The sequence below is a fragment of the Echinops telfairi genome, unplaced genomic scaffold, assembly GCF_000313985.2.
Source record: "Echinops telfairi isolate 266 unplaced genomic scaffold, ASM31398v2 ScPeMD7_2565;HRSCAF=3150, whole genome shotgun sequence".
In the NCBI taxonomy this organism is placed as follows: domain Eukaryota; kingdom Metazoa; phylum Chordata; class Mammalia; order Afrosoricida; family Tenrecidae; genus Echinops; species Echinops telfairi.
In genome coordinates this window covers 3,675,764-3,687,760 of record NW_022106463.1, presented here as the reverse complement: position 1 = coordinate 3,687,760, position 11,997 = coordinate 3,675,764, and the positions used below count along the sequence as shown (strand labels likewise).

The 11,997-nt window shown below is 52.0% G+C and overlaps 1 protein-coding gene across 2 annotated transcripts in view; it reads right to left on the bottom strand.

Moving 5' to 3' along the window:
• Nucleotides 1–10,067: 10,067 nt before the first annotated feature.
• The window catches only part of TNFRSF19 (TNF receptor superfamily member 19), a 78,163-nt gene continuing 76,233 nt past the window's right edge, over nt 10,068–11,997 (bottom strand). For both annotated transcript variants that reach the window (XM_030886614.2, XM_045294057.1), the window contains exon 10: nt 10,068–10,948. In XM_030886614.2, the coding sequence (XP_030742474.2) occupies nt 10,908–10,948 (41 nt within the window). In that variant the 3' untranslated portion in view covers nt 10,068–10,907. The remainder of the gene's footprint in view (nt 10,949–11,997) is intronic.

The following is an 11,997-nucleotide window of genomic DNA, read 5'->3' as shown; positions in this document are numbered from 1 at the left end:
GATTGCTCAGGGGACTAAATTTGAATACGATCCTGGGCTGCCTGGACAGTTTGTACTTTGAGGACTGCTCTGTGAGACTAAATTCAAGGCAGGCAAGTCCCCTGACTTTGTGAGCAACGAGGGAACCCTGGTGTAGTGACTGACATGTTGGGCTGCTAACCCAAAGGTCTGCAGTTCAAAACCACCAGCTGCTCCCAAGGGAGAACGATACGGGTTTTTCTGCTCCAATAGCCACCGAAACCCCCAGGGCCGTTCTGCCTGCTCTATGAAGTTGCGAGGAATAGAAAGTCGCTCTCTGGCAGCGAGTTGAGGTCTTGAGTCAGCCCTAGGGAGCTGGAGAAGCGATTGTAGGAGCCTTCAGAAAACTGATGAAGGTGGTAAAGGCAGGAGGATGTAATCACCATGAACCCTGCCTCCTGCAGCCTGTGTGTGGCCCTTTCAGCAACGGTGGTTTTGGGTAGAGAGAGACTGACGAGGAGATTGGCTTGCGGCGGAACGTTGCATCTCTGGAATGGTAACAGCGTCTCCCTGGCTTGGGCCCATTGTGTGTGGGAGCCGCTGCCTCCGTGGAGTCCTGGTGGCCCAGTGGCAACAAACTGGGCCACGATCTGGAAAATCAGCTCAGTACCCCCAGCTGCTCTTCGGGAGAAAGGTGGAGCTTTCCACTCCCACAGAGTTAGTCTCAGAAACCTGCAGGGGCAGTTCGACCTTGTCTTGTAGCGCCACTATGAGGCCGAATTGACTCGGTGGCCGTGAGTTTGGTGATATATCTCTATATACACCCTGCTTCCCCGAAAGTAAGACATCCCCCCAAAATAAGACCTACTTACAGTTTTGCCTCTCGCTGAAATATAAGGCATCCCCCCCAAAATAAGACCTCCCCGAAAATAAGGGTTTGGATTGTTATGATGATGTTCCAGAAGATGATGACATGACTGTCATTGAATAAATGAGGAAATGTACCATAGATTGTTGTACAGGGAAATAATGGTAGTAACAGAAATTCTTGATACTGTAGGATTCACAGTTTGTCTGGGTATGCTGGTTTGTGATGACAACTGCTACTGTACCATATACAGGTAATAAATGTCCTTTTTCTGTTGTCCAACAATAAATGTACCGTATTCTTCTTCATGGAAAAATAAGACCTAGCGCCTCTTTGGGAGCAAAAATTAATATAAGACATTGTCTTGTTTTCAGGGAAACAATATATATATTGATGCTCCTGAGCTCTAGGCCTGATGAGAACATAGAGCGGTTGCCCAAATTTGACAGCAGGGTTCTAGGGGCAGGGAGGGCTCTGGGGGAGCGGTTTCGGGTGGCTTCCTTGAGCTCCCCGTTTGCTGGCCCATTCGTTCGTCTAGCTGCTTCTCCTTGCTCATCGTTGAGGGAAAAACCTCTAGAGACATCTCCGATGTGGCCGCGACATTTCTAGAAGGTTAATGAGGCCAGAGAGAAGGGCGGTTGACAAGCCAGCACCTCTTGAAGCCTCTGTGGAAGATGACTCCCCGTGAGCCACCTACCCCCCAAAGGAAGCAGACACACGGGGCAACAGACTCTGGCAGGGGCAGCCTACCTGCCCCAGACTGCCCGTGGGGGAGGGTGCTGATCTGCGCAGGCAAGCCAGCAACCAACAGCAGAAGCAGCAACACGTGTAAGACAAGGATGTTGTTGTTGTTGTTGTGGTTGTTAGGTGCCATCAAGTCGGTTCCAACCCATAGTGACCCTGCGCACGACAGAAGGACACACAGCCTGGTCCTGCGCCGTCCTCATCCGGATCCTGTGCTTGAGCCTGCTGTGGCAGCCACGGGGCGATTAACCTCCCGGAGGGCCTTCCCCTTTTTTGCTGCCCCCCCCTACTTTATTGACCAAGCACGATGTCCTTCTCCAGGGACTGGTCGCTCCTGACAACATGTCCAAAGGAAGTGAGGTGAAGCCTTGCCTCTAAGGAGCACTCTGGACGCACTTCCTCCAAGACAGAGCAGCGTGTTCTTCTGGCAGTCCGGGGAACTTTCCACATTCTTCTCCAGCACCGCACACAGTTCACATGCTCCAGTTCTCCTTCAGTCTTCCTTATTCAAGGTCCGACATTCACGTGCATACGGAAAATACCACAGCTGGGGTGGACAAAGATATCAGGTTGGGAAAAAAAAAAAGCAACTCAACATTTTTATGAAGCAAGACTTTACCTTCCACTGAAGGTGCTGGCCAAGACGTAGACATGAGTTGACGAGTACACGGTGCCCCGCGTGCCAGATCAGCGTGTTGCCAGGAGTTGCCTGGAGCTTCCCGGTTGAGCAGGCTCGGGAATGGGAGTCGCAGGCTCAGCAGAAAGGGCTGGTTGGCTCCTGACTCAGCGTGGTGCCAGGGGAGCAGCCGTCTGCCTGCCGGAGGGATGCATTTGTCATCGAGTTAAGGACTGGTGGAAGAGGACTTCCATGTCAGGTGATGCGATCAAGTTCTAAACACCTACGGTTCGGTCGCGTCCACCCGAAATCAGAACAGAACCAAGGGGTGACGCGGGGGCTAGAAGAACCCGCTTAGGCTCAGGATCTCCCAGTAGCACCTGGAGGTCTGCTTCTGCCCCCATTTCCTCTCAGGGTATTGGCGACATTCCACTCCTGGACAGAGGGCTAACTCACCTAGTGTGGCACCTCCCAAACTCCTCAAAGGGTAGAGTCTAAAGCCTTTGTTACACACTTGGCTTCAAAGCAAGAACATTTCCTACAGGATCAAGGTCAAACTCCTCGGCCGGGCTGGAGACCCCAAGGAGCTGGAGCTAAACCCTCAGCAACATCACCACCTTGGAGGGCAGCACCACCTGGCCCCTCCCATAGCCTCTGCCCCCTTCTGATCTGTATGCTGTGCGTGAGCCCTGGAGGCCTCACTTCTGAGTGACATACAAGCGACAAAGGCCACATAGCTTTCTCTCTCGTTCTTACTCTCCCTGTGCCTGAGACTGGATGCTAATTTTGATTTTAATAAAGGAGTTTGAACTATTTTGGGGGTTTCAGAACATTTGAATCTCTCTTTATTGTACCAAACTCACCACCAGTCAGTCAGTTACGATTCATAGCGACCCTATTAGAAGACAAGAGTGGAACTTCTCCTGTGGGTTTCTGAGGCTGTAAATCTTTACGAGGACAGACAGGTCACCTTTCACTTAGGGAGCAGCCTATTAGCTGACCTTGTGGTTAGCCAAGAAACGCAGAACCCACTACACAGTTGGGGATCCTTATTTATTGTACAATAGTTCTTATTTCTGGCCCCTTTCTAAGATAACAAATTGGAACTGCCTACTCTTTGGCTCTGAATAAAAATGAAGTGTTACCTGGTGACCATTCCAAGTTCATGTAATTTGCACTGTTATATCTTTGGATCAGAGACACCAGGTGAAGTGTAACTTGACCTAAATATCTACTACAACATAAAAAAACTACCGTATATACTCGAGTATAAGCCGACCCGAATATCAGCCGAGGCACCTAATTTTACCACAAAAACCACATTAAAAATGTGCTGAAAAAACTCGGCCTATACACCAGTATCTACGGTACTTTAAGTCAAGCGGGTGTCTATTTCACCTCCTCCACCCCAGGCTAGCTAACACTACTTAACAATATCCTGATTTCTTCATGGGTAAGCAGAATGAAGCATGGTCTATGGCATATGTTCTGTTTCTCAGAAACCAGAGGTGATGGAGGAAAACTGGTGTCACTTTTGGAACCAGCAGGTCCAATAGACCCAAGAGCAAGTCTAATGTTTGAGGCACCAGATGCCATCGGCCACTGATAATCAACCCAAGATGGGAACATCCTGCGGCACAGTTCTGCTAACTCAGCCCCAGCCCCAGCTGGGCCTGTCACCTCCCCCAGGAATCCCTACGGCCAATAGAAATGAAAGGAAGAGGAAGGAAGGGCAGGACGCAGGAAGCTCCGTCTTTGTTGTTGTCAGGTGTGGCAGAGTTGCTTCCAGCTCACAGCGAGCCTACCGCACAACAAAACACCGCCGGCCTCCGGCTTCAGAGACGCACCGTGAACATGTGGTGCTTTCAGAAGGTCGCCAGGGCTCCAGGGGAAGTCTTTTTTTCTGGTAAGTTTTAAAACCTAAGTCTCTTGGGAGAAGAGGATTTGAGCTCAGACACAAAGGACATGGATTCAAATGCCACTGGCGGTGAGATGGGGTGGGGGTTTGGGACATGGCCTGACTCCCCAGTCGATCTCTGCAGTAGGAACTATTAGATTCCACAGGTGGAAAGACCGCAGTCCTTGGCTTCTCACGAGAAGGCATTCATGCCAAAGCCTGGCTTGTGATCCAAGTGAGTCTTTATAAAGAATAGAGGGAGTCTCAGGTTTGACACAGGCCCCCTCAGGGCACTTCACCCCCACACGCGGACACCTGAAGCCTGAGAAACGGCAGCATGGCCCGGAAGCAGCTGGAAAAGAGGCTGCTGGGCTCCTGACTGACTTTTCAGGGCCCTCCACTGGGAGGCCTGGTCAAAGGCACTGGTTGACCCCAGTGGCTGAATTAATCTCACCTGGCCTCGATTGGGGCCCTCCCAGGTGTACTGGCTTCCTATCTCAAAGAACTGAATTTGTGCGTGCCCTTTAGCCTTGATTGGCTGCCAACTTCCTGAAAAGGGGGAAGGGAGACCTTAGCATACACAGCAGTGGTTCTCAACCTGGGGGTCAAGCGACCCTTTTACAGGGGTCACCCGATTCATCACATTAGCAAAATGACAGTGATGAAGTAGCAACGAAATAATGTTATAGTTGGGAGTGGGGGCTCACCACAACATGAGGAACAGTATGAAGGGGTCGCGGCATTAGGAAGGTGGAGAACCACTGATAGAGAGGGAGAACCCCTGGTTCCGCCTCTAGCGATGTAACAAAACCTTTGTGACTTCCCCTGGTGGCAAGGTGACATCACTGAAGTGGCTGTGACTTACCTGTGCTTGCATCTCTCTCATCACACGGGCGGCTTCGCTGAGAGCTGTCAGATGCCACAGAGGGCCCAGGAAAGTTCTCGATTGCCATTGAGTTCCGTGATGACAAAAAGATGAACCTAAGCTGTCAACATCCCTGCTGTGCGACACATTTGCTTTCATCAAACCAGACAATACCTTCACACGTGGGTGAAGGGAGACATCGGACAGTGTAAGACATGAAAAATAATCATTTATAAATTATCAAGGATTCGTGAGAGAGGGAGGGGGAAAAATGAGCTGATACCAAGGGCTCAAGTAGAAAGAAAATGTTTTGAGAATGATGGCAACAAACGTGCTTGATACAATGTATGTATGGATTGTAATGAGTTGTATGAGCACCCAGTAAAATGATTTTTTTAAATGTGACTGAAGGACAAACTCAGAATGACAAGTACCCCGTGGCAAAAGCGCGCCTAATATCCATGAATGCATGCCATTCATATTACAACCAAAACAAACCCATCGCTAGCGAGTCAATTCTAGTTCATCGCAACTCCACAGGACCGAGTAGAACTTCCCTATCGAGTTTTCAAGGCTGCAAATCTTCATGGAAGCAGGAGCCTCATCTTTTTCTCACATTGCAGCTGGTGGGATCAAACCACCAACCTTCCAGTTAGCGGCCAAGCACTTAACCACTGTGTCGCCAGGGACCATATTACTTCCTGTTAGGTCCTCAGGTGGTTCAAACCATTTATACTCCACTACTAAAACGGAGCCTTGGTGGTGTGGTGGTTTCACACGGAGCTGCAAACCATGAGGCTAACAGTTCAAAACCACTAAAAACTCGGAAGGAAAAAGATGAGGCTTTCTATCTACTACCGTAGTTAGAGTCTCAGAAAGCCGCAGGGGCAGTTCTACTGACCTTTAGGGTCCCTCTGAGTCAGGATCGACTTGGCGGCAGGGAGTTTGGTTTGGGATTCACTAATCAACACACGTGGAAGCAGCAGTCAGAAGATCACACAATGCATTGCATTAGGTCAGTCTGCTGCACAAGACCTCTTCAAAGTGTTGAAAAGCAAGGAGGTGACTCTGAGGGCTAAGGTGTGCTTGGCCCAAGCCATGGTGTTGTTAATGGCCTCAGATGCATGTGAGAGCTGGACACTGCATCAGGATGAGCGCAGAAGCAGCGATGCATTTCACCGATTGGTGCTGGGGAAGACGACTGATCGCACCCTGCGCTGCCGAAAGGGGCCGCCAAATCTGCCTTGGAGGAAGCCCAGCCTTGGAAGCCAGGACGGTAAGACTTCCTCTCGCGTCCTTTGGACATGTTGTCAGGAGCGACCAGTCCCTGGAGGACCTCATGCTTGAGAGAGTAGAGGGGCAGTGAGAATGAAGGTGACCCTGGACAAAATGGATTGACCCCGTGGCTCCATCAATGGGCTCCAACATAAGAACAATTGTGAGAGTGGTACTGGACAGGGCACCGCATTATTCTGTCGTGCGTAAGATAGCTGCGAGTCGGAGCTGACTTGAGGGCACCTGACAACACTAATTGAATGGTTGGCAGTTCAAACACAAGCAGGGGTTGTGTGGATGAAAGGCCCGGTAGTTTAGTCCTGGAGGACGCTGTGGTGCGCAGTCCACCCGGGCGCCCACGGCCTCTCCGGGAGTTGGTATGTCTCTGAGGCGTCTGCTTTGGTTTGGGCCTTCATCAGGATTTCAAACCACTCTCCTCACGTTCGAGGGGCCAGAGGGACATCAGAAAACCCAGACTTGGCACTGACTAGCGTCAACAAAAGGAGCCTTGGTGGTGCAGCGGGCTAGGTGTTGGGCTGCTAGCCACAGAGTTGTTGGTTCAAACCCACCAGCTGCTCTGCAGGGGAAAGGTAAGGCTCTCTGCTCTGGCGAAGACTGACAACTGCAGAACACTCTGTACCAGGTGGGCTGACTTTTGAGACCAGAGACAATCCTGTCCCTTACAATAATTTAAAAATTACTCGAGAGCCAAAATCCATCTTGACAAATGACATCACCGTTCTCTGAGTAATATCCCATCCAGTGTAACTGCAGTCACATGTATGTACCGAAAGAGCCGCATAGGGCTCCAGAGCTGCAGTTTGCTGACCCCTGCTCGACGAGACCCATGTTCCCCAAAGTGGGGGTGCCAGCCCTGGGGGGCGGTGCAGGAACGGTCCAGGGGGGCCGCAAAAGCAGATACCTACCCACACGTTATCCTGGATTGTGAGCTACTGTACAAAAGTTTTTAATTGCCAGGAAGGAGCTAATTTTTACTTTTTCTCTGAAAAGGAGTAAGTAGATCAAATGAATTTGGGAGGTGATGAGCTAGAATTGATTCAGTGGCAGTGGGTTTGGTGGGGGGGTTGTTTGTTTGTTTGTTTCAGGCAAAAAGGGGAAAACATACCCGTAACCACAATGACACAACACAATGGCTCATTTTCTCACCAGACACATAAATACGAAGATCAGGTAACAATTTTATTCACAACTTACCAAAAAAGGGCCTTACAAAAACGAGTTGTATAAGAAAACGATAATTTACAGATGGCGGAACACAAAATCCAGTCCGCAAACCAGCAACGATGACACCGAAATTGGCACAAGCCACAACCCTAAAACAAACAACAAAGTCCCCCCCCCAACCCGTCCTTTTTTTTGGCCCCAAAAAACAAAAAAAAAAAAGGCAAGGCCGGGGGGAGTATCAACAGGGACCCTGTCATCTAAGGTAGAAAAACCTATATTCAAAAAACATATTCCATATGCACAAAGATCAGGAAACCCCAGGCCTTTTGGAAGTTGGTTTTCCAAATCACGCATCTGCGTCCTTTGTGGCTACGCTTCAGGGAGTTCCTGATCCAGCAGCTGGCCTCTCGAGTGCTGTAGACGTCACGAGAGCCCTGGCGGCCTGGTGGGTTACGCCACTGGGAAGCTAACCGCCAGGTCAGCTGTTTGAAACCACCAGTTGCTCTGTGGGAGAAAGAGGAGACTGTCTACTCAGTTACGTTCTCAGAACCCCACAGGGGCAGTTCAACCCTGTCCTGTCAGGTTGTCAGGAGTCGGAATGGCAGTGAATGTAGGATGTGCCAACCATGGGAAATGAAAACGCCCCCTCCCCCCGTTGCCAGGTGTTTGCAAAGAATAAAGAACAGAACATCATCCTGTGTCTCTGCAGTAAGAGGTGGTAGAATGGTCTTCTCTTGATAAAAATCTATGGAATCGGCTTTCACCCCTAAGGATTTTTCTACTGATCACAAGTGATGCCTGGGGAAGGCAGCATTCCCAGCCCATTGATCTCTCTTTCCTCAGCAAGTGCTGTCTTGCAAGTCAACCAGGACTCTTCCTGCGGGAGACATTCAGGTTACACAAAGGCACACAGCGCCGGCCCACCTTTGACAGCCCTGGTCCGGAAAAGGCTCAGGGTCTGATCACAAACAATGGCACAGGAGCAGGTGATGCCTAGTCAGCGCTCTCCAGGCACCTGTGGCCATTTCTAGACAGACTTCGTGAGGTCAGACCCTCCGTGTTAGTTGGTGTCCGAGCGGGAATTCTCACACCCTCGAGTTTGGAATCATTGGTTTGTGCTAGAGGAGGAAGAAATTAACCGCTCATAAAGGCTCACTCGGTTGACAGGGAAGCTGGTGAGGTCTCATGAGTCAGTTCGGTCAAAGGCAGAGAGAGGGAGAGAAATCCCCCCCATACACAGGCAAACTGATATATGCACACACTGAGCCATGCAGCCAGGTGCCCCATGGGAAGGGCTCTTGCCATCTCACTAATGTCTTGTAAAAAAGAGTCTTAGTGCTGCACTGGCTGAGCCCAAAGGTTGGTGGTCCAACCCACCAGCTGTTCAGCGGGAAAGATTTACAGCCTCAGCAAGCTTCTGCAGGGCCACTCACTCAGCCCTCACTGCCAGGGAGACCAGGCTGACTCACAGTGACCCCACAGAACAAGGTAGAACTGCCCCTGTGGGTTTCGGAGGCGGCAGCCACTAACAGGAATAAAGGGCCGTCTTTCTCCTGAGGAGCAGCTAGTGGGTTTCAAACTGCTGACCTTGTGGATCCCAGACCAACAGGTAACCACTAGGTGACTATGATTGGAACTGATTTGCCGGCGGTGGGTTTTGGGGGCTTAAGGTCCTGTAAAAGACAGAAAAGCGCGGGGCAGCCAGTGAGACGGCAAACCCAAGTGATTGCACATGGTGGGCTTCGATGCTGGGCGAAAGATGCTGGTTTGGGAAGGGGAAGAAAGCCTCAAGTCAAACGCCCCGCGTCTTTGGACGCACACCTAATGTTCACAGATCTGCCTGCGGGGGATCCCAAAGGCTCATGGGCAGATGGACTGACTTAGAAGCAAGCAGTATTTCCACGAGTTAAGTGCAGCCAATTTGAGAGGGCTGGTAATTGCCAGCTAACGGGAAAAGGCCAGATCTAGTCGGGTCGGTTTAAGCCAGAGACCAAACCCAACAGCTCCGCTGACTGAATTCCTCTCCAGGGATAAGGATTAGGAGCATGAAGCCACTCACAACTTTGGGACGGACTGGGCCCATTCCTTCAGGGTGCTGGGGATGAGCACCAAGCCAGGCGGGGCACTACAGGCACCCTGCTCTCAAATCCAGCTCAGGCAGGACATCGGGAGATGGCGGGGTTTAAGGCCCAATGGAAGACCACACTGGCCATCTGCCTACATGCCTCTTGTAGTTGGGGCGTGGGGGGCAGCCTCTTTGGAGGAGGGCCACGCAGTATCTCCAGGACTACCATTCATCTGGGGAACCTGGTACCCGAGCCTCTCTCTAGGTCTTTCTTCTGGGGGCACCGTGGTCTGAACCATCCACTTTTCAGTGAACAGTCGAGTGCCACCCCCAAAACCATGCCATTCACTACCACCCAGGTAGATGCCGACTCATAGCGACCACGTAGCATGGGGCAGGGGGCCGCTGTGGTTTTGGGAGGCCGCCACTCGTGACGGGAGTAGAAAGACGAGGCTTTCTCCCAAGGAGTGGCTGGTGGTTTCGAACCGCTGTACCTGCGACGAGCAGCCCCTAGACATAACCGACTAGGTCATCAGGGCTCCCAGCGAGTGTCGCCCAGGGGGCCCTTGATAAAAGATACAAGGAAATCCCATGTTTCTAAGGAGGAGACTCCTGGTGTTTATAACTCATTCCCCCAGGGTGGCCCTGGGAAAGGCTTGCACCATCCGCGGATTTTCACATGAATGGGCTCCTCCTCGTACACGCGTCTCTAGGGTACCTACACGGAGTGGTTTTATTTAACCTGGGGAGGGGCTGGGATGCCCTCTTCCTGGCTCAAGGCCTCATTCAGCCCCTTGGCCATTGGCAGCAGCGAGCAGGGAAGATGGAGGCTCGGGGAGAAGTGGTTTCTGGAACAGTGGTGTCCCCTCCTCAGTCAGTTTCATCGCATCAACCCAGGGTGTCACAGCAGTACCAGGTCCTCGGGGGGCCCCCAAGCCCACCAGCTGACATGCCGACCCAAGGGCTGCCATCAAATGGAAGCGCCGGCTTCTGAACCCATTGTGCAGGACAGCAGCAGCCACTGAGAGGGTGCCAACTGCGGGTGGGATGGTGGGGGGGCGGGGGAGGCGCGGAGCGGTCTCTGCCAGGAAAATGCCAATGATAAACTGTCCTCTGGGTGCTGGAAAGCCATGGTCAACGTGGGCGGGTGCCCGGAACGTGTCTGTTTCCTGTTCGATGTCCCCAACCTCGCGGGCTGCAGACTCAACCCCTCGGTCACCAAGACCCAGGCCTGTAGCAGGAGAAGCTTCTAGTTCAGATGGGAGGAGGAGTATGATGGGTCTCGGCATTCCTTGGGGCTGTGGGGTACAGCTGGCTTGGCTCTGAAGCAGACGGTCCAGAGGCCTACAGAGCTGTCCTTCCCAGACCGAGGCCCCGACTCGGCTCGGCCCATAAGCCTTGGCAGCGGAGGGCTCGTGGGTTTCCAGAGGTACATCACATCTCAATTGTGGAAGAGAGGGACTCCTTTAGGCATCCTGAAATAAGACCAGAGGGAAAAGTTTAAAGACCACGAATGCTCGTCGTCTTCAACTGGCCCTTCCCAAACCTCGGTCCTGGAAGAAGTTCGGCCAGGGGGCTCCTCAGAGATAAGGATGGCGAGGCTTCTCCTGATATACTTTGGACACGTTGTCAGGAGAGACCAGTCCCTGGAGAAGGACGTCCTATTTGGTAAAGTGGAGGGGAAGGCCCCCCTGTGAGATGGACTGATATGGTGGCTGCTGCCATGGGCTCCAACAGGACAACTGAGGACACACAGGGCCCTGCAGCGTCCTCCTCCTGTTGTGCACAGGGAGCTCGGGGACAGACCCCACTCGACGGCGCCTCATAGCTGCGGCACCAGCAGATCTAAATTCCACAACAGGAGGAGGACCAATGGCTCATTCTGTGGGGACTTTGAGGAGAGAATAAAAGCCCTGGGACAGCAGTGGGTTAAGCATGGAGCTGTTAACCTGCTGGTAAGGGTTCAAACCCTCCAGCTGCTCCTTGGGAGAAAGACGAGGCAGTCTGCTCTCCGAAAGAGTCCCAGCTCGGTCCTGCAGGGTGGGCGGCAGTGGGTGGGGGTGGTGGATGGAGGGAAGGCCCGATGCAGCTTGAATCAACAGATGAGAGAAAGCTCTCACGCCTGCTTGCTTTCTTCTGCGCTCGAGTTTGGAATCATTGGTTTGTGCTAGAGGAGGAAGAAATTAACCGCTCATAAAGGCTCACTCGGTTGACAGGGAAGCTGGTGAGGTCTCATGAGTCAGTTCGGTCAAAGGCAGAGAGAGGGAGAGAAATCCCCCCCATACACAGGCAAACTGATATATGCACACACTGAGCCATGCAGCCAGGTGCCCCATGGGAAGGGCTCTTGCCATCTCACTAATGTCTTGTAAAAAAGAGTCTTAGTGCTGCACTGGCTGAGCCCAAAGGTTGGTGGTCCAACCCACCAGCTGTTCAGCGGGAAAGATTTACAGCCTCAGCAAGCTTCTGCAGGGCCACTCACTCAGCCCTCACTGCCAGGGAGACCAGGCTGACTCACAGTGAC